Source organism: Abrus precatorius, unplaced genomic scaffold (assembly GCF_003935025.1).
Source record: "Abrus precatorius isolate BTA unplaced genomic scaffold, Abrus_2018 Scaffold4, whole genome shotgun sequence".
In the NCBI taxonomy this organism is placed as follows: Eukaryota; Viridiplantae; Streptophyta; class Magnoliopsida; order Fabales; family Fabaceae; genus Abrus; species Abrus precatorius.
Genome location: NW_020874384.1, coordinates 7,272,020 through 7,296,322, shown reverse-complemented (window position 1 = coordinate 7,296,322; position 24,303 = coordinate 7,272,020). Strand labels below are relative to the sequence as shown.

Below are 24,303 nucleotides of genomic sequence, written 5' to 3'. Positions count from 1 at the left end.
CAAAGACGATTCTTCTGAAATTCAAGATCATAAGTCAAATTATTATTCATTCGTTGTAGTGAACATTCTTGGCTTCTTTCGAAATTTAAGATCATAAGTCAAATTATTATTCATTCGTTATAGTGAAATTTAAGATCACAGATCAAATTATTTATTCATAGTTATAGTGAACAATTTTTTTTAACTTCAGTTTCCACGATTGAGTTTAACACTTATATATAATAAATTTTTATTAAAATTTCAATATTTATATTCTTAAAATAAGAAATGATTTTTTAAATAAAATATTATCACTTTTCGTTACTTAGTTCTCAGTTTTAAAGACTGAAATTACTATTTTTCGTAGAAAGTATAATTTTTTAAAATGTTTTTAATCATTTTTTGATTAAAAGTTTATTATGTGACAAATTTGAATACAATTTTCCATTGATATAAAATTAAATTATAATTAAAATATAACACAAGAATATTTAAATAAATATACCTATATTTTTTCTATTACTAAAACTTAACAACATAGGAGAATATTACCAGATGACGAGAGCCTTAATTATTTCCTTTTCCCCTCAGTTTCCTTATTTTTTGGAATTAAGGAGTCTTTACCCTCTCTTTTTTACCATTCTTTCCTCAATTAAATAATTGATATATCCGATGGTTGATTTTGAATGAAACTCTGAGTGTGTAAACTAATTTTGAATACTATCCCCCGCGCCCTCCTCTCTCTATCTTCAAGATAATATTAATTATTTTTCATCAATACTCTTTTACTTTTATAAAACATTAAATATAATAAATAAAGTATGAATCTCATTATTGATTAAGAAATTAGTAAATAATAATTTTTTACAAAAACATAGTAAAGTTTATAAAACTGAATATCTTTTTTGCATTTTTTAACTAAAAATGTTTTATTTTTAAGTTTTGAATAGATAAATAAGAATCAAAATACTAATTAATAAACAATATTTTTAAAAAATTATGAATATATATAGAGACAGAATCTTTTAATACTAGCATAGAAGTTAAGATTGAATATAAAAATTTTTAAGCTTACATTAATATAAAAAGATATATATAGGAAGAATCTTTTTCTAAAAACTCTTATATTTGATTTAATTTTATATGTAATTTATATTTAATAATTAATAAATTATAATCTGTTAAATATAAATAAAATAAAAGTTATGATTAATTAATTATAAAAAAATTTAGACTTACTCTAGTATAAAAATTTTTGCATGTAATCTAATTAAATTATTATTGTGACTGTAGAGTGTTCAAAATAAGAATACGGGTAAAGAATGAACGCCAGAAGGTTAGGTGGATTAAAGTGGGACTCGTCCACGAGGGTATTGTCTGTATTCGAGTTTGAAGACCCCAAGACATGCGTCAAAGTTATGGACGCCATACTGTGTAGCGTTTTGAAAAATGGTGGGTTCAAGGAATAGAGACGTGAAATCAAAACAGGGAGAAACAAAGCTTGGTTTTGAATGAGACTTTCAATTCTATGTAAAACAATCCCTTTAATTCGCATACATCATATATCTACCCCACTTCACCTCAACAGTTAAATATTACGTAGGGTCACCCACCTACCTGGAATACAGCATCTATCAATTCATTTTCCCCATGCTCCCTTCGTTAATCTATATATATATATATATATACACATGTCTCTAAGTTTCATTCATCACTCTTCATATCACTCTCCCTCCCATAATAATCGCTTCCTCAAAATTAAACTCTCGCTTGGTTGCTTTCTTCTGTTCTTTTTCTCCATTTTGGTCCCTCAAACCACACATGCAAACACACTTTATTCACTTGTGAATTATTATAAGGTTAAACAAATTCATAACTTATCGAAACCAAGATGTCAGAAGCAGCTACTTCTATTGCAACCTCACACAGCACACCATTGTGCACGCCTAAAACAACCACTACCGAGCTAAACCAATCAAAACTCGAAACTACCCACATTTTCAAATCAAAATTACCAGACATACCCATTCCCAACAATCTCCCACTCCACACATTCTGCTTCCAAAAGCTTTCCCAACACGCCGACCGGCCATGCCTCATTGCCGGCGACAGAACCTTCACCTACGCCGACACTCATCTCGCAACTCGAAAGGTGGCCGCCGGCATGTCCAAACTCGGCATCAAAAAGGGTGACGTCGTCATGATTCTCCTCCCCAACTGCCCCGAGTTCGTGTTATCATTCATGGCGGTGTCCATGCTCGGCGCCGTCGTCACCACCGCCAATCCATTCTACACCGCCGCTGAACTCTCCAAGCAACTCGATGCCTCCAAAGCCAAGCTCGTCGTGACTCGATCCGTTTACGTGCAAAAGCTCAAGCTCGGGGAGGGTTACGAGGTGGTTACCGTGGACGATCCGCCGGAGAACTGTTTGTCGTTCTGGACGGTTGGGGAAACGGAAGATGGAGAGGTTCCGGAGGCGGAGATTGCGGCGGAGGACCCGGTGGCGCTGCCTTTTTCGTCTGGGACGACGGGGCTGGCGAAGGGGGTGGTGCTGACGCACAAGAGCTTGGTGACGAGTGTAGCGCAGCAAGTGGAGGGAGAGAACCCGAACTTGTACATGAAGGAAGAGGACGTTGTGCTCTGTGTTCTTCCTCTGTTTCACATATTCTCTATGCACTGCGTGATGATGTGCGCTTTGAGAGCGGGAAGTGGGATTTTGCTGATAGAGAGGTTTGAGATAAGGGGATTGTTGGAAGCCATAGAGAAGCACAAGGTTTCGGTGGCGATGGTGGTGCCTCCCCTTGTTGTGGCTCTGGCTAAGAACCCTGCTGTTGGGGACTATGACCTTAGCTCTATTCGCTTGGTTATGTCTGGTGCTGCACCCCTTGGCAAGGACCTTGAAGATGCTCTCAGAACCAGGTTGCCTCATGCAGTTCTTGGACAGGTAAATAACCTTACGTCACCCCGCTTTTTGCCTTTTGAATGAAAAACTCATCTTGCTAATAATATGCCTATTTTTGAGGCTAAGATTGAAGTTTTATTTTAATCATTTTAAATAATAAAACTTAACAGCTGGCTTTTATTATTTATGATGTTATACTTAAAATTCTATTTTTTTTAACACGTACGTAATTAATTAAAGACTCATATTAATTAAGAAGTTAAAATCATAAAAAAGAATTATAATTACTTTTTATAATAATTCAAAATATTCAATAAAATATATTTAACGATTTACGTGACTTTTGACACACGTTACAAAAATTGAATAACGAAACCTTTTTAACACTCTATTTGCCTCTTGCTATATGCATCTGAAAATTGATGTCTAATGATATGAATGTTACGTAAAGGGGTATGGGATGACAGAAGCTGGGCCCGTGTTGGCTATGAGTATGGGCTTCGCAAAGCAGCCAATCCCAACGAAGTCAGGGTCATGCGGCACTGTGGTCAGAAATGCAGAGTTGAAGATCGTTGACCCAAAAAGTGGTTTTTCCCTTCCTCGTAACCACTCTGGCGAGATTTGTATCCGAGGCCAACAAATCATGAAAGGTTCTCTATTATATCTCTATATTCTATTATATATGCTTCTTTTTCATATATGTAGATAGATATGTAACTCATCATACACGCACTCAAATTTTCAGGATACCTGAATGATGAGAAGGCCACCGCCGCAACTATTGATGTTGATGGTTGGCTTCATTCGGGTGATATAGGCTACGTAGATGACGATGATGAGATTTTCATCATTGACCGAGTCAAGGAACTCATCAAGTTCAAAGGCTTCCAGGTATATATGTGTTCTTAATTATGCCTGCAAAATTTACCCACCAAAAATAATTAAATAAATCTCCCCACAATTGTTAAGATAATCAAGTTCTAAATTGATAAATTAATAATAAATAAAAGATATTTTAAATAAAAATAAATCATTCAAATTTAACTTTTACTATCTCTACAAATTTTAAATCGGGTGCATGCTCTAAAATCTAATACGGTGTATATCAGAGTTCGGTAAAAGAAACGAAAGACCAAAAATTGAAAAAACAAAAAAAGGTCAAGCCAAAAAGAAAGACTAGCCATCTTGACATTAAAAATATAAGTTTAAGATTAAAAAAAAAACTTAAAAACTTAAAAACATTAAAAGTCAGGCCAAGTTAATTAGGCTTGAAAGGAACTATAAATATGATAAAATTTTACATTGTTGTATTAGCAATAAATATGAATTTAAATTGCTTAAATCGTGAGAAAGTAACAAATCTAAATTGTCTCTGAGACACTTTAAATAATCAAATAATTAAGCTTAAAAACTCACTATCTCCTTTAAACTTAGATAGGACCAGATTCAAAATACTTATAACGATAAATTGTTCTTACTCTTTCGTATATTCTATTATTAGGTGCCGCCAGCAGAACTGGAAGGCCTTCTCATGAGCCACCCTTCCATTGCAGATGCAGCTGTTGTCCCGTAAGTATCAAGGAAACGAGTTAGTACTAAAATTTTTCATCATATTCTTACAATTTCTGATCGACTAATCATGTTCTCAATGCAACCTAAACAGGCAAAAGGATGATGCTGCCGGTGAAGTTCCGGTTGCTTTCGTCGTGAGCTTTGATCTTACAGAAGAGGCTGTGAAGGATTTTATAGCTAAACAGGTACATTTGAAATCCAATAATCTCAGCATTAGTTACAAGCATTCTAAGTATGTATGATTTTAATTTTGATTTAATATCAACGTAAGGTTTTTTTTTTTATTAACACCTGATTATTTATACCATCGTATCATTAAAATAAAAAATTAAAAGGTATAAATATTTTAATAATATAAGAAAATATAATTGAATGGTACGATGTATACTGGATAAGCCACACATATAACATTGTTTTATGTAATTTCAAGTTTCATGATATATTATTATTATTTTTGCATTTTCAAAATTCTCAATGTTTATTTCAGATATTTATAACAAAAAATTTTGGGAAATTACTATATGCTTAGTTCATGCAGCATGCTGATAATTAAGAGAATGACATGAGGTATTTTTTTCTGAACAGGTAGTGTTTTATAAAAGACTACACAAAGTGTATTTTGTTCATGCAATTCCAAAGTCTCCATCCGGAAAGATATTAAGAAAAGAACTGAGAGCAAAGCTTGAGAGCATCGTTCAGACAGCTTAGAGCCTTCTTAATTTCTTGTTTGTTGGTTATACTAATTAATGCTAATGTATGAAACCGTGCTCCATGGCATGGCCAATCCAAGAAACATTTCCTCAACATAATTGCGAATAAATATAATTGATTAAATCATGATTGCGGTTACTATATTTTGCAATCTATTGACCCAAAAGCATAGTTGCTGATGCCAATTTATATACCCCCTTAAATGTTTTAGTCTATATTTAAATTTCTTTAATCAACACTAATAAAATACTTATAAATTAACTAGCAAAAATACTTATACATTATCATGAAATCAATATTTTATGCCTAAATTAATTTTTAATATATTTTAAAATTAAAATGTTAAAATGTCTGTATTTAATATTTTATTTTCTAATTTTATTATTACAAAACTAACTTTATTAAAGAATTTTAAAATTTATATTTTTACATTTTATATGTATTGATAAACGACTTATCAGTAATATTATATGTCAAATTTAAACACTTTATTATTTAATAACTTTTTATAGAATATAAAATTAATTAATCCAACTATTAAATTATTTTATATTATTCTTATGATCATATATATTAAATTTTTTAACATTTAACCATTTAAAATTATGTTATTTAAAATTTAATATTTACTTATATTTTAATATATATTAAAATAAAATAATGCGACACAACATTAATTAATTTTATTTTTAATAAAATTTCATAAATTTAATTTTTTTTATAAAAACATTCAAAGCTAATAATTAAATTAATTAATTTTATATTTTATAAAAAATTATTAAATAGTATAAATGTTTAACTTTAACGTGTAAACGAATCGTACTCTTAATAAATATTTGTAAAATATATAACATGCAAATATACACGAATAGGAATAGTTAATGCATGCGAGTCGATTTTCAATTGCACATGTTCCTTTTCTGTGAGAACTAAGAGCTTGTGTGATAATTATTTTTAAAAAATTATTTTTTTGTCTTCAAAAAAAAAATTTTGATGGGTTTTTTATAATTTTTTTCTAATAAATAAAATTTGAAAAGTATTTTTATATTTTAAAAGAAGAACAAATTATTTTCTTTATTCTTATTTTATATACTAACTTTTAAAAATGTTTTTAAATATTGTTATCAAATAGAACAAACTGCTGAAAAATTAAAAACTAGAACACAAGCAATTTTTTTTCGTCTTATATTTTTGTCTTACCATGAAAAAGGAGAGCACAGTGTGAAAAAAGGTCTAGAAAAACAATTTTATTGCTTTCTTTTGATCAACTGTTACTATTCTCAAGCGCTTCATCATTTACAACAAACAATGCCTTAAATTGTTATATTATCAATATAATAGTTGCTAAAAATTGCAACAAATGTGGTTTGGAGCAATCACAATTGTGGTTATTATTTTCAGGTAATATTGTGACATTTATTTAACTATTATAGTTGCTGATTCCAATTTAAATTCTTTGGTGACGAATCTATTCACACAAATAAAACAAAAATGGGAGTTAAATTATTTTCAAAATTAGTGATAATCTTTGACGTTTTCAATCTTAATTATGCCGTGTTTTGACACGTAGACTCTGGAACCATTCACACAAATAAGGGACTTTAATTCTATTCAAAATTTGTTAACAACTTTGACGTTTTCAGTCTAAACCACTGCCTCTGTTTTGACACAGAATATGGAACCAATGTGCTGCTAAACAAATTGCCTATAAATTTGTTAATAACTTATTGTATGTTTTAAATTTTAAATTTCAAACACTGCCTCTGCTTTCAGAGACTGTGGAACCCAATCTGTGTGTGCTGCTAAAGAATTTAAGAACTGGTCCAAATTGTTAAACCAATTTACAAAAAATTTGAAAATAAATTATTAATTATAATTATTCAAAAAAATAACTTTTTTGTGATTTAGTTTTATTTTATTTTTCTTATTTAAAATTAAATTAAATTTGAAACATACTATATTTATATTATTTTCTATTTCATCCATATATACTACTAACCTAAAATATTTTTTATCATGTATATTTTATTTTCTTAAAAAATTAGATTATTTTAAATTATAATTTATAACTTAAACTAAATTGTGATTTATGATATGATTTAATACTTTTAACGACGCCTTTTTTTTGTATTTATTATATTTTTGTTATTTATTTAATAAATATCATTTCAAGATTAAAAAAAAAATTAATCGCTATTTTTTACACATATTAGCTTAAGATTCTATTTACAGTCTAAATAATAAAAATTTTATTTATTTATCAATCAAATTAAATTGTTTCTTAAAAGAGTGTAAAAAAACAAGCCAAGAATTGATACAACAATCTAATCCAAATCATAAAGTATTAGATTTAATTAGTTCAGTCGTATGTTTCATCTTCCACTCATCTCCTTAAACTAAATATAAGTTCTTTATAATTGAGTCTCACTATTTTTTTTTATCTTGACATGAGAATCAACTTCTCTCCTTCAAATTTTTTTTTTTTAAAAAAAGTTTCAATTTTAACCATTTCTTAGCACCAATCCAAAATAAAGTATATTTTTTATTTATGATCAAATAAAAAAAATCTCAAAATCAATTTAAATTGCAAACACCCCATAAACATTATGGGTATAATTAACCAATCCAATACAGACATCAAAAGTTAAATTAAATTAACCAAAAATCAAACAAACTAAAAATTCATATATTTTTATTGAAATAAATTAAATTTTAAAAACTGATCCAATCCAAACTGAATTTATACGTGTATATATAAAATTTTATTTATAAAATTAACATCACATTTGTACTTTTAAGACTAAATATTAATAATTTTAGAATATTTAACTATTTTATATAATTTTTTAAAATATATATCATATTGTTATTTTTTTTATAAATATGTTTTATTATTTTTATAATTATATAAATATATTTTTAAAAAAATATTTTTATATATCATATTTTATATAAAAATTAATTTTATTTTAAAATTAGTATGAAAAAAATTTATTTTTTTATTATTTTAAATTAAATTATAAAAACCGTATTATCTAATTCAATCTAATTAAATATATCTGATTGAATTAAATTTACTTATTTATTTGAACTAATCTAAACTGAAACATGTTATAATTTAATAATCAGATGGCATAAATTTTTATCTAAAAATCAATTCAATATATATATATATATATATATATATATATATATAAAACTAAACTGTATACCTACTTATTATTCTATACATTAAAATTTAAATTGTATAACTTATAAATTTATTTATACTTATTATCTTTAAATTGTATTTAAAGAATGTTTATTAAAATTGATGATTATATTATGTTACAAACGACAACCTTAAATTACCATTTATTAAAATTAATTATAATACTTTTTATAATTTACAATTTAAAATTATATCTGATTTGTACTGAAATATATTTAAGAAGAGTTTATTGAAATTGATGGTTATATTATGCTAAAAATCTAGAATAAAAAATATCTATACAATTTTTTGAGTTACTTTTTAATTGAATTATTTTATTAATTAGTTATATCTTATTTATATTTCAACGACTAATATTTAGTTTGTAGTAAAAAAATGTTAAATAAAATTTTTAATAATTTTTTTACATATTCAAATATATATATATATATATATATATATATATATTTCAATATTAACTACAATACAAATGAAAAAATAATTTTTATTATATTAATTTTTTATTTATTGACTTTTCATATCTACTTATATAAGTTATGTTTAGTTATTTACACAACTTTTGAAACTTGCTCACGGTTTTTTCTATTGTCATCTTTTTTTCTTTGTATTTAGTAATTATGTCAGCGGTCAAGAATTACCTATCTATGTAAGTACATGTATTTTTAAGTTTGATATTTCTTTTTTGTTTCACTAAATTGTGTTTCACATGCTTTTATAGGAAAACAACAAGTTCCAATGAAGATAAATGAACTTTTCTTAAGGATCTGAATTCAACAACAGATAATTGGAGTTAATTAGTACTGGTAAAAGTATGAATATCACAACTGTGGGATGCACTAAATATATATCGCAAGTAAGAGTTAATTAGTACTGATATGGTAATAATTGATGAAAAGGTATTAGATTTGTATTTTTCTTATAAAAAATTTATTATTTTTAATAAAATATAATTATGTTGTATTTTATATTATTTTTTAATTGATTAACTTTTTTTTTTCTATAGAACAATTACATACATGCTTTCATAGGACGGAGTAAATGATGATAACATAATTTCTTTTCATATGTTTGAGTTTGTGAACTTTGAAGATCTGAAAGTCGCTACAGAAATAATATCTTAATAGATATTTTACTATAAAACTTTACTAAAATTTGTTATATAATTTGTATGTAATTTATCAATTAGTTTCTTAAAATTATTTATTTTATGAATAGATGTGATTGGAGTGGTCATACACAGAAGTTCTATTGAAGAAAAAATAACTACTCAAGGAAAGATTAATGTCATGACGCTTTAATTACAAGACATGATGTATAAACATCTATTTTAAAGTTATTATTAATTTAAAAGTATTATAATTTTAGTTAAATTATTTGCAGGGTAAATAAAGTGAAAGTAACATTTGGGATGATTATATTGCACCATTTGAAGAAATAATAAAAGATAATGTATATAAGGATTTAAAAATTAATGTTGCAATATTCACATCTATTATTGTAAAAGAATTTTAAGGTAATTGTATTATTATATTTTTAACAATTTTTATTTAAATAAATTATATATATGTTTCATATTTAATTATAAAAAATATGAGTATATGTATTATAGGTAATATTATTATTTTCATGTTAAGATCAACAAAGATCTGTATCAATATTAACATACAAGAAGTTACTCATTTTATAAATTTATTTAGGTATTAAAATTATTTAAAATCGCTCTGTTACGTTAATTATTACTAATTCTTTACTTTTTATCTTAACCACGTTTTCAATTATTCATTATCACTTTGTTATAGCTATTTTAATGATATGCATATTGCTCACAATATTGATAATATAAGATCTACGATTCTTCCAAGGTTAGAAAATTTCAAAAATATATCTGAAAATTTGACAATAACAAAATCAAAGAGTGATATGGTAAATTTAATTTCTCTTATACTTTATTCTTCTTATTTAATTTTTAAACTAATTTTTTGATTAATTTTAAGAGTGTCGTAATTGGTTGTATTACAACTGATATATTACTTAAAAATAGTTGGTATTATATTTCTTGCCCCTATTGTAAGAAGAAAGTTTATTTCACAACTACAAATTTTAAATGTGAATCATGTTATAAAAACGTTGAGTATCCAATGACAAGGTAATTAATTTATCACTATGTATTCTAATTTTTAAATTTTTTATATTAAAATAAATTAAGTTATATATTATTACGTTAATTTATATACATTACAAATTCTGTCTTGAGCTTGATGTTAGAAATTCTACGGATTTAACTACATTTGTCTTATTTGATAAAGTTGTTGAATAATTAGCACAAGTAAAATTAAAAAATTTTATTGCAACATCTGAAATTGTAAGCGAATGTGTTAAGTTTTAACTTATTGAATGATTGATTATATAAATAAAATATATTAAAACATGTAACTAATTTTATATGATAATTTTTTAAGGGTGATAGTGAAGGGTTAAAGTTGTCTCCACAACTTTTAAAGATTATTGCCACTTCACTTATTTTTCAAATAAAAATGAGTACTTACTTTGAAAGTCGTGGAAGACAAAGTTTTACAACAAATAAAATTGTGAAGGTAATATAGAAGATTAAATTGGAGTTTCATTATTTTCATCTATAATGTGTATAATACGATAATGAATAACTTTATTTTCATTGTCTAATATTTACAAATTAAGAAGGAAGAAAGTTTAAACAATACAAATGCAAAAACAAAAGAAAATGACTTAGCAATAAGTTGTTCACCTATATCTCTAACTATAAAAATACTAAATTTACCAAAAAGATGGAGGAAATTAATGTATAAATTATAAATTTATAATATATTATTTAATTATCTTACATCATACAATAATTTATATTTGATATTTTCTTTTAGGTTGCAACTTGAAGAAGACAAGGAAAAAATGGTGAACATAAGGTAACAATAAAAGATTTAGAAGATTGAATTATTTTTATTGTAATATTGTATAAATACTTTTAATATTGTGTAAAATTTGAAAAGTAAAATGTCACTAAACATTTAAGTCTTTTATAAAATAATTTTGTTATTTTATTATATATATCTTTCTTGCTTTAATATTATATATATATATATATATATATATATATATATTATGTATTGACTTTATTTTTAGACAAATCTTATATGTAACTTATAAATTTTATATTATATTAACATCTATAATTTTAATTGATAAAAAGATTAATTTTATACTATATACAATCATTCTTTTTTTTAGTTTCTACATAAATCTTAATTGAAAATTTTTTAACTACTTTTTTTTCTCTTCTTTTATTATTTTGATTTAAAAAAAATAATTTAATAGAAATTGATATATCATAATTATGTATAATCTATTAATGTAGACAATATTTTATTTATATTTTATATTATAATAATTAGGATGGAAAATTTAATTATAGGTTATGAATTAAAAAATTAACAATATTTATATTTAATAATTTTGTTGTAATATTTCTTTTTATAAAATGTTATAATGAGGATGTTAAATTCAAAATTCTCTAATTAAAACTAATTAATTATAATAATTAAAATAAATTAAATATTATTAAATATCATAACAATGAAAATGAATATGATTTGATATTTAAATTTTTAGGTAACTGTTTAATTTCCATATTTAATAATTTTATATCGTAATGAATGAATAAGTAAAGAAAATATAACGTTTTAACTCTAAATTAAGTTCAAATGTTATATTTAATTTCTATTATATCAGTTGTTTCAAAAGTTAACCAACATTTCTCTCGTATTTTTAAAATTTTATGAATATGAAGTCTAAATCTTCACAATTATCGAAAGACTTTTAATCTGAGAAAAATAGAGGTTAGTATTTAGATTGTTATAAAAATATTTTTTATGTTAACATATCAAATTATATTTATTTATTTGAATTTCATATTCTAACTATATGATTATTCAAAATTTTCAAATTGGAATATAAATTCTAATGCTTTTAAAATTTTTTTTGAGAGCATTTAATTATAAACACAAAGAACAATGCTTTCTAATGAAAAAATTCAGTCATTTTATGGACTTACAATTAATTTTTAAGATATTAATCAAAATACAGATATTATACATAAAAAAATAAAATTAATACAAATATTTTTTATTAATATAATTATTTATTATGTTATATTCTTAAAATTATATATATTTTAATGTAAAAAAGAATATTTAAATCAAGTTCACTGAATATTAACTTTTTTTTTTGTAGAATCAGGTAATGTATCGGAGAGACAAACACAAACGCAGAGACATCACACAAAAAATATATTTGAAAATAATCATCAAATCTCAAATTCACCAGATCTACGTTAAAATAGTTACAACACATCTATTTTTTTTAATAGTGATATAATATTTTAATAATTATTTTAAAGTTATATTTATATATCTTTAAAATAATTATAGACCTAATAACAATATACTTATTTTTAATTCAATCTACATGTTTCCTTTTATATAGCATCTTAAATTTATTTTTTAAATTTTATTTAAATTAACATTTGTTCTTTAATATATTTTTAAAATATTATTACATCATTAAATTATTTTATAGATACATTAATTTTTAATGATTCTTAATTAAAATAATAAATGATAAACAAACTGTATTAATTATTTTTAAAAATTAAAAAACAATTACATAAAAAAATAAATTTATTATGTTAATTTTATGACCCAAACAACATAATTTTATTATACTTAATTAGTTATTAAATAAAATTAATTTATTTATAATGGCAATCCATATTAATTTTATTAACTTATCAAAAAAATTTAATCATTTTAAAAATACTCAATTCTATATTTTTTTATATAAAAAAGTAAACTTTTAAATTCAGAATATATATATATATATATATTTAAATATTAACATATAGTTTTGTATATATTGATATTGAAAGCATATTTTTAAAATTTTATACATTAGTTAAATAATAACAGCTTTATTTTTATATATATTAGTTTGATAAGTTATTTTTAAAAAATATGATATCATACTTTAATAATTATATAGTAAAAAATTTTTAATAATTTTTTAAATTATAATTATACATAGTTAGTATACCATATAAATTTAATTAAACAAACATATATAAATGCATAAATAAAAAATTATAAAGTCTTTTATTTAAATTTTATAACTTATATTATAAAAATTTATTATATTTAATAATTTATTGTTATAATTATTTGTTTTAAAATTTTATAATACTGAATGGTTTATGATATCATGAAAGAATATAAATTTTATTTTTACATTTTAAAAATTTTATGCTATTTAAAAATAATTTCTTAATTATATCATAAATTATTATTTTTAGTCTATCAAACATTCTAATTTGTATAATTAATACTAGGAAATACTAAATTATACATATTTTAATTTTATAATACTATATGTATGAAATTATTTGTAAATAAATTTGTTTATATAACAATACAAAAAATAATATATTTTAATTTACATACATTACTATATAGTCTTTTATTGTATTTATACTAAAATTTTTATTATTATCATTTTTAATAAAATTATGACAGTAATAATTTATTTATTTATAAAATAAAATATTTGTTAATATCATCATTAAATTTTTTAATTAATTTAAATAATTTTAGAAAATTTATAAGTAGGTTGGTATTTATTTATTTATCTTTTAAAATTTATTATAATTATTACTATATGAAATGTATCTATCATATTATATTTTAAAATAAATAATATAATGTATGGCTATATATATATATATATATATTAAAAATTTACTTATTTATTTATTGGTCTTTTTAGGATGTAACATATTATTAGTTTTATTATTATCTTAATAAATATTATCTTAATTTTATTAATTATATTATTATTTAAAATTATTTCATAATTTAAAATTAATTTAATTCTTTATTTTAATTAGAGAATAATTATAAAAATTTATTCATGCATGATTATTTATTTATTAATATATATATTAAATATACACGTATAGAGTTTATTATAACTATTCTTATAATTAATATTATATCATACAAATCATAAATTAAAAATATGCTTACTTATTTATTCTGGAAAAAGAATTGTATTACCTTTTTCATTCACAAATGGTCCACAATATATGGTCCAAAACTATCAAGATGTAATGATCATATGTAAAAAGTTTGAGAATCCTGATATTTTTATGACTTTTACTGCCAACCCCAAGTGGCCCGAGATTTAGTATATACTTGATCAAATTCCAAGACAACCCTAGATGTTAAAACAAGAGTTTTAGATGAAACTTGATCAACTAATGAAACACATAGTGGATGGATAGTAATTTGGTCAAGTTATATTAGGTGAAGAAAAGTATTACATTGATTTTTTAATTTATAACTTTAATCTTATTCTTTCTAATTACTTATTATATTTTTTTCCTTCTTTTAGCTATATACACCATTGAATTTCAAAAAAGAGGTCTACCACATACTCATATCCTACTATGACTTCACCAAAATAATAATTATCCAACACCACAAGACATAGATAAAATAATATCAGTAAAATTATCATCTCAAGTGGATGATCCAATTGGATTCAATGTTGTTTCATAATTCATGATACATGGACCATGTGGAACTACTGTAAAAAATGCACCTTGAATAGTTGATGGCCTTTGTAACAAAAATTATCCTAAAAAGTTTACTAATGAAATGACCATAGATATGGATGGTTTTCCTACTTATAGAAGATGGAATGATGACAGACATGTCAAAAAAGGAAATATCAACTTGGATATGGTTCCATATAATATAGATTTATTACTCACATTTTAGGTACATCTAAATATTGAATGGTGCAACAAGTTCAAGACTATAAAATATCTCTTTAAATATCTCCACAAAGGTCCATATAGAGCAATCATGGTAATTAAAAAAAATATTTTGTCCAAAATACAAACAAATCAATGCAAATAATACAAGTTGATGAGATCATAACTTATTTAAACTGTAGGTATATAATTTTATAAATAAATTTATTTAATTAACCATTTAGTTAAAATCATTATATATTCCTTCTTTATGTTAATTTCTCTAATACCATAAATTTATCTATTATTATATGTATTTATAATGAATTTATAATTATTAAGGTTTAGAATATTTAAATTCACTATAAAATATATTACATAAACAAATTTGCTATAAATTGCATTAGATTACAATTTATTAAAATTATTTATAATATTTTACATAATGTATCAGTTGTAATTATAATTGATTCATATTTATTATCTTTAAATTATATTTAAAGAAAGTTTATTAGAATTTATGCTTTTATAATCTTAATAACGGTAATAACAAATTGTTATGAATGATAATTTATTAAATAATTATTAACATTATATATATTTAAAAATAATATTTTATAATTATAATTAAATAATATTATTAAACTATATATTTATTACTTATTATATATTTATTAGGTGTACGAATTTTTATATAATTTTTTATAAATAAGTAATACTAAATAAATAATAATAGTTGTTATACGTATAAACTTTAATCAACTTTATTAATTAAATTTTATATTGACTTTGATATTAAGTGTTATATTATTTTTATTTTTAAACAACATTGAACACATTTTTCTTTTTTTATATACTCAAACTTTTATGAATTTCATAAATATTATAACTATTGCTTATATTTTAGATATATGTCAGCATGTGAAGCAAGTTGGAGAATTTTTAACTTTGACATACATTATAGAAGTCTAGCTGTTATGAGAATGATCATCAATTTACCAGGAGAAAATTCCATTACTTTACAAGATTCAAAACATTTGCCAACAGTTATAAGAAGAGAAGGAACAAAACAAACAATGTTTACAGAATGGATGAAAATAAATTCTATAAATTCTGAAGCACGCATGCTAACATATTCTGACTTTCCTACAAAATTTGGTTGAGATAATAGAAACAAAAAAAGGAAACAAAGGCAAACTGGAAGAACAATTGGAAGAATTTATTATGCTCACCCAACATCTGGTGAAAGATATTACTTAATAATTTTATTAAATATTGTTCAAGGACCAAAAAGTTATGAGAAATCAGGACAGTTGGTGGAGTGACACATAAAACTTTCAAAGAAGCATGCTATGCTCTTGGCTTTCTACATGATGATAAAGAGTGGAATGATGCACTGAATGAAGCAAGTCATTGGGCCTTACCTTCTCAATTAAGAGAATTATTTGTTACAATTCTTTTTTTTTGGTGAGGTTACAAATATTAAGAAATTGTGGGATCATAATTGGCAGGTATTATCTGATGATATTCTTTATAAAAAAAAGAAGGTTATTTCATCACTTTGGTTTGAAACTCATAGACCAACATATCCAAACTTATTGCTTGATTGAAATTGACAAGATATTGATTAGAAATGGAAAGGTCCTCTTCAACTTCAATGGAAGCCTTTATTCGATAAATCAACAATTGAAGTGATGGATAATAGACTAATTGGAGAAGAACTTGATTATAATATTGAAGAGTTGAAACTGGAACACGAGAGATGCTACCCATTACTAAATGACCAACAAAGACAAATATAGAATGAAGTTACTAATGCAGTCTTTGCTAATGTAGGTGGACTTTACTTTGTGTACGGCCACGGAGGCACGGGATAAACTTTTGTTTACAAGACTATCATTTTTAAATTAAGAAGTAAGAAAAGAATAGTACTTACTGTTGCATCTTCAGGTACTTAACCACTTCCTTATACTTGATTTTATATTTTTATTAATTATATATTTCTCATATTTAACACTTTTTATTATATTTCTCATATTAATTATATTTTTTTATTGTTAACTTTTGTACCTACACATGTAGTATTTTTTTTTATTTTTCAAATTTTAAAATTTACAAATATAAAAATTTCAAATGTAATTTTTTGTTTTATTATATTAATATAAATTAAATTTTTCATTAATACTTACAATAAAAAAATACATCATCTATAAAACATATAAAATATTCATTTATTAAATAGAATAAGACGACAAAAAATATTATTTGGTTAATATTACACACAAATATTCTAAAATTTAGTATTAGCATCACCAAAATTATTTTTTATTTGTCATAAAAATTATAAAAATATCTATTAAAAATTAATATTTCTTATATTTTTACCAATACTTTCATAAACTATTATATACATGATTTTAGTTATGTTTCATTTATTCTTACTTTAAAATTTTATAGGTATTGCATCATTATTGCTTTCGGGTGGTAGAATAGCTCACAGTAGATTTCAAATACCATTAGATCTTTTTGAAGAGAGCACATGTTTGATTAAACAAAATACTCAGCTTGCTCAATTAATAATGTAACGCCCCGAATTTTATAATATTATTTATTGTTATTTATATAAATCTAAATGTATATGTATATGTGTGTACAAGTGTAAAATGAATGTTGTGAATTTGCATTGAATGCGTAATGATGATTTTCTTTTGTGTAATGAGTATAAATATGTACATATATGTATGTTGTGGATGTGTGTATGTGTGTATATATATATATATATATATATATATATATATATATATATATGTATGCATGACTAGTTAGGGCTGAAATTGGGCTAAGTGCCTAAGTGCAGGGAGTGATACTGGGTTGTTCTTTCTGTAGTGAGAGGATTCTCGCTGTAGTGAGATGATTCTCGCTGTAGTGAGAGGGTCCTAGGAGGAAGAACTGAAACTGTCGCCTTTTCGCTGTAGCTAGAGACATCTCGCTATAGCGACAGAGCGATAATTTGGGGTGCATTTCTAGGTGCAGTCTCGCTGTAGCGAGATTCTGCAGAAACTAGAGTGCAGTTTTGTCTGAGATTTTCGCTGCAGCGACACGCCCTCACGCTGCAGCGAGAATGTGATGTGAGAGCGTGTCGCTGCAGTGAGGTCCCCTCGCTGTAGCGAGAGTGTCGCGACCAGAAAATGATTTAAAGGGGTCGGGGAGAGTTATTTCTCCCTCTCCCTTTGAAATCCATTCGATCCTCTCATTCCCAAAGCCTTATTCCACCGATTAATTGCCTCCAAAGCCATTTGGATGCTTGATTGAAGGTTGGATTTAAGTAGGAAATGTTTGGAGGTGAGTTTCAATGGTTAGGGTTTCGATTTTTCATCTCCTTTCTCTATTTTCGTGGTTTTCCTGGGTTCTCATGGAATTTCTCCATGTGTTTAGGATGAAATCCGTGAGGGGGAGTACTTCTTGACGAATTTAGCGTGTGAGACTTCGATCCGAGGTAAGGGGGACTCTACCTTATCTCAATGTATGGAAATTCTTGTGTGTTTGATGGAAATTGATGTGCAATGTGATGTGTGATAGAATAATTGGACCCTGTAAAGGTGATTGTGTGTGATGGAATGTCATTGATTGGTGAATTAATGATATTGTGAATAAATGAAAGCTATGTGCCGTATATTGTGGATAAAATGTGGGCTATGTGTCATATAATATGAAATGAATGTGGGCCTAGTGCCGTGTATTTGAATGTAATGGGGGTTGTGTGCCGTGTGTAAGCATGATTATTGCGTGTGTGAATGAAATGTATGTGTAAATGGGGCGTGTAGCGCCGTTATAATATATTGTGAATAGTTCAGCGATACACTGGGGGTGTAGAAGATGAGGATGATAGAAATACCTTGGGGAGGAGAGAGTGATGGTGACACCGATTGTGGAACGGGTGCACCACGGGCCACACACTCTCTTCCTGACTAGACTTCTGACCATTACCGTTGCTAAGCGACCTGTGACTGCCCACGTGGAAATCTGTGATCACAGTGCCACAGTGCCACAGTGCCACAGTGAGTGTGGCTGGCGTGCATATGCATGGGTTTATGTATTGTACTTATGAATGTGAAATGCTGCCGATGCCATGAGTGCATCGGTGTTAAATTGATATGAGCTGTGTGATAATGCTGCTTGTGATTGTGTTTGTTTAATGTATTGGAAATGTTCTGGAGGTGAGACTCTACGTTGATTGTGTTTTTGGGTAGTGTAGAGTACTCACCCTTACATTCATTTTTCAGGTAATTAAGACGATCAACATCAGACTCAGTGAAGAGGTGGATGGAATTGTTATAGGACTTAAATATATTATTTTGAAAACTGTTGTATTTGAATAAGTCCTGTAGCAACTGTTCAATATAATTTGTACCATTTTTTTTATTTGAAATGGTTGATGAAACTTGAATTAAAAATAGAAATTTTATTATTTCAAAAATTTGTGAAATTCCTTTTTTATTGAAATTAAATTTAAGGTGTTACAAATAATTCAAACAGAATCTCATTGTTTGGAATGAAACACCAATTATAAATAGATTGGCTTTTGAGGCTCTTGATAAGTCTCTCAAAGATGTTGTTGGTTATAAATATCCTAACAGTACGTCTAAGCCATTTAGAGGAAAAACAATACTTCTTGGAGGAGATTTTAGACAGATATTACCCGTAATACAAAAAGGACGATGACAAGACATAGTTCAAGCATGCATTAATAAGTCTTATTTATGGGATCATTGCAAAATTTATATGTTATCCAAAAGTATGAGAATTATCAACAACTCCTCTTCAAGTCAAGAAAATTCCTTGGCACATGAATTTAATAAATGGTTCATACAAGTTGGAGATGGAAATATACTAACAATTAGTAAAGAAGGAGAAGAAATTTCCATGTGGATAAAAATTCCAAGCCAATATCTATTCAAGTCAATGGAAGATTCACTCAAACAAATTTTTGAAAGCACATATCTAAATTTTCAACAATAAATGTGGGATAAAAAATACCTTCAAGAGATAGCTATACTTACTCCTTTAAATGACATTGTTGATGATATTAATAATTATATCATAAACATGGTTGAATGATCAATAAAGTATTACAGAAGCTCTGGCGAGATTGACAAAGCAACTAATAAAATAACTGAGCAAAAGCTTATGTATCCTGTAAAATTCTTGAATACTTTAAATTTCAATGTATTTTCTCCCCATTGCTTGCAACTTGTAGAAGAAATGCCAATTATGCTACTTAGGAACATCAATCCCGCATTAGTAATGTGCAATAGAACAATCCTTATCATACATTTAAGAGAGTAGATAACTGAAGAAAAAATAATTACAAGAAGTAACATTGGTGCTAAAATACTTATTCCGCATATAGTTTTAACATCAAGTGACTCTAAGTGGCCTTTTCTTTTAATAATTTCCAATAAAGATATGTTATGCAATGACAATAAACAAAAGTTAAGAACAATCGTTAAATTATGTTGGATTATATTTACTAAAACCTATATTTAATTATGGTCGTTATATGTTACATTGTCTAGAGTAATGTCAATAAAAAGAATAAAAATTCTTATTATTAAAGAGGATGACAAATATATAGGATATATAAAAAATATTGTATATAAGGAAGTATTTCATAATCTTACTCAATGTAATTATATTTAACATCTATATTTATATATTTTGTATTTTTAAATTATATATTTTATATTTTAAAATAAATTAATTTAATAAAAATAAAACAAATCCTTACATATTTCCTAGTATAATTGGTAAAATTTCCTAATAAACATCCTCACAGTTAGACTAATTTTCATTTAACAATGACAATGATCTTTCAAAATAACTATCTGCTTAAATATAAAAAAAAGCTTTTCTTAAAAAGGAAAAACTTTGAGAGGAGCATTCTATTTGCATCATTGCACCATTAACCTCACACCACTCTCCACCCTAAAGTGATGGACTTGCTAAGCTGTGCGCTGATGTTTTTGTTGACTTGCACCACTGTTCATGCGCTCCGTTCACTGCTTGCAAGAACCACCAAACCCATCCACAACCTTCCGCCGGGACCTTCTCCCCTACCCATCATCGGAAACCTCCTTCAACTTGGCAAAAACCCTCATCACTCCGCCGCCAAACTTGCAACAGTTCATGGTCCGATAATGACCTTAAAGTTGGGACGATTAACCACTATAGTGGTCTCTTCAGCTGATGTGGCCAAATTGGTTCTCCAAACCCATGATCAGTTTCTATCAAACCGCACCATTCCTGAGGCTGCCGCAGTTCACAATCACCATCATCATAGCATCGCCTTCATGCCCATCCCCCCTCTCCCCCCCCCCCCCCCCTCTCTTTGGCGTGCCCTTAGGAGGATTTGCAATAATCAATTATTATCCAACAAAACTATTGATGCTAGCCAAGACCTTAGGCGCAAGCAAGTGCAACAACTCCTCAGTGATGTCCATCAAAGTAGTATAATTGGTGAAGCTGTTGATATTGGAAGGGAAGCCTTTAAGACTAGTATAAATTTATTGTCAAACTCTATTTTTTCTGTTGATTTGGTTAACTCTTCAGGTAAAGCGGAACATTTTAAGGAGTTAGTGGCCAAAATCATGAAAGAGGGTGGGAAACCAAACTTGGCAGATTATTTCCCTGCCTTGAAGATGCTTGATCCTCAAGGCATTAGAAGCCGCAACACTATTAATGCTGGGAAGGTGTTGGAGGTCTTCCACCACTTGATTAATCAACTGAGAATGCGTAGGTTGGAAACAGGTTTTGACACCAACAATGACATGTTAGAAACCTTGCTGAGCATGTCTCAAGAGAATAGCAAGAGATGGAGAAAATAAACATTGAACATTTAATGTTGGTATGTTTTCTCTGCCTATTTTTTGTAGTGCATGCAATCACAGTTATCTGCTACGTATTAAAGCCATTTCCATTTTTATGTTAATTAGGCAGAATTTAGTTTACGGTGATGATGTTTTGACACTTCTTAAAAGGTGTTGTTTGGGTATAAGAAAAAGAAAGATGAAATAAAGGAAGGAAGAAAGAAAATGTAAAAGATATGATAGGTGATGCAATAGAAATAAATAAAAAAAAAGTAAGTGAGAATGAGAAGTAAAGAAAGAAAGATGTAAAACTATCGTTGTTTAATTAATTTTCACACTTGGTTTCTTTGATTTAACTGCTAGACACTATTTGTTGTTGGAACCGATACAATTACATCTACAATAGAATGGGCAATGACTGAGCTACTTTGCAATCCAATGACAATGTCAAAAGCCAAAAGGGAGCTTGGGGAAACCATTGGAAAGGGTAACCCTATTGAGGAGTCGGACATTGCTAGATTACCACATTTACAAGCAAGAGTAAAAGAGACATTCCGTTTACATCCCTCAGTGCCATTCTTAATCCCTCGAAAAGCTAATGTTGATGTAGAAGTCACTGGCTACACCATTCCAAAAGGTTCACAACTCCTAATCAATGTGTGGGCTATTTGTAGGGATGCAAGTATATGGAACAACTCAAATTTGTTTACACCAGAGAGTTTCTTAGGATCAGATATTGATGTTAAAGGTCGACATTTTGAATTGATACCATTTGGTGCTGGAAGGCGAATGTGTCCTGGCTTACCATTTGCGATGAGGGTGTTGTTCTTGATGTTGGGTTCATTGATTAATGTTTTTGATTGGAAGCTTGAAAATGATATGAAACCTGAGGATATTGATAAGGAAGAATTTGGAATGGCCCTACGAAAGTCTAAACCACTTCGAGCAATTCCAATCAATGTAAATAATTAACTTCTATAATCATGCATTTTTGTAATGCTTGTGCCAAATGAAAAATTTTCGCCGTTTGTCATTTCTTTTTATGTTTTTCAATACTGCTCATTCTTTGTTACTCCTTTGCTTGTAAAGGATAATAGATAATATTTACATTTTATCTAAGGTAATTTATGTTAGATTTTCTATAAATAGTTATCTTTTATTTAATAAATTTGAAGTTTAAATTATTTATCATCTGTTATAATTTTTTTATTAAATAAAGTTTAATATTTAGAAGATTGATTTGGTCTATAAATCTTTTTTATGACCTACTTTTCATTAAAATTTTTAATAAACTATTAAGTCTTTTTATAAAAAGACTATTAAACCATAAAAATAAGTATGTTTCTTTAAAAATTATAAAACTTATATTTAGATAAATTATAAAAAAATAGTTTAACAATAACAAAAAAGAAAAATAGTTTAACACTTTCAATATTTATAATAAAATTATATATTTTTATTTATTTATTTCAAATAATATATTTGATTTAAATAAATAAATTATTAAACATATAACAAAATCAAGCAATGTTAATGCAAATAAATGTACATCAGCATTTCTTTAACAAAAAAGATTAAAATTTTTAATTCAAAATTTTATTTATTTTAAAATTAAATTTATTTAATATAATATTATATTAATTTATATATATATATATAATTATTTAATATAATATTATAAATTTTATAAATCTTAAATAGACTATTCTATCAAGCTTAATAAACTTTTTTTAAGCTAAAATATTATCTATTCAATTAATTAGACCTTTTAAAAAGTCTAATTAAATTAAATATGTTACTTAAATAAATTAAATAAATACATATATAAAAAGATAATTATGTGTATTTTAATTTTTTATCTATATAATAAATTTTTATATTAGTAATATTTTTTAATATAATTTTTATTATAAAATAAAAGTTACTAAAAGTCATCAAATTTATTTGATTTAAATTTAGTGAGTTATAATTATACTTTTCATAATTTTAATAAATCTCAAGTAAAAATTTATTAATAAGTCTATTAAAAAAAGGCTTTTTTTTCCTAAAAAAAAGAATTTTTTTTATACTTATCAAACTAAAGATATGACATGACACATAACATACCGTATGTAATTTTATTTATTTTTTATTATTTTTTTAAACACACATTTTAAATATAAAACAAACACTTAATTTTTTTTTCTTTCTAAAATTACAAATAACATTACTCCTTGTTTCTTTT

General features: G+C 25.6%; 1 protein-coding gene and 1 pseudogene across 1 annotated transcript; both read left to right on the top strand.

Moving 5' to 3' along the window:
* Positions 1 to 1,870: 1,870 nt before the first annotated feature.
* On the top strand, positions 1,871 to 5,161 carry LOC113866053 (4-coumarate--CoA ligase 2-like). Its single transcript, XM_027500942.1, has 6 exons — positions 1,871 to 2,923; positions 3,333 to 3,531; positions 3,627 to 3,772; positions 4,383 to 4,450; positions 4,545 to 4,638; positions 5,039 to 5,161. The coding sequence occupies exons 1-6, from the start codon at positions 1,871 to 1,873 to the stop codon at positions 5,159 to 5,161; spliced, it is 1,683 nt and encodes a 560-aa protein (XP_027356743.1).
* Positions 5,162 to 21,206: 16,045 nt separating this feature from the next.
* LOC113866002 lies at positions 21,207 to 23,051 on the top strand (annotated as a pseudogene).
* Positions 23,052 to 24,303: the final 1,252 nt, after the last annotated feature.

What these genes read in the sequence shown, in the direction of transcription:
- LOC113866053 (XM_027500942.1), top strand. Translation starts at nt 1,871, where the DNA reads ATGTCAGAAGCAGCTACTTCTATTGCAACCTCACACAGCACACCATTG. An exon ending in GCAGATGCAGCTGTTGTCCC is followed by an intron (nt 4,451 to 4,544) that starts GTAAGTATCAAG and finishes CAACCTAAACAG; the next exon opens with GCAAAAGGATGATGCTGCCG. An exon ending in AGGATTTTATAGCTAAACAG is followed by an intron (nt 4,639 to 5,038) that starts GTACATTTGAAA and finishes TTTTCTGAACAG; the next exon opens with GTAGTGTTTTATAAAAGACT.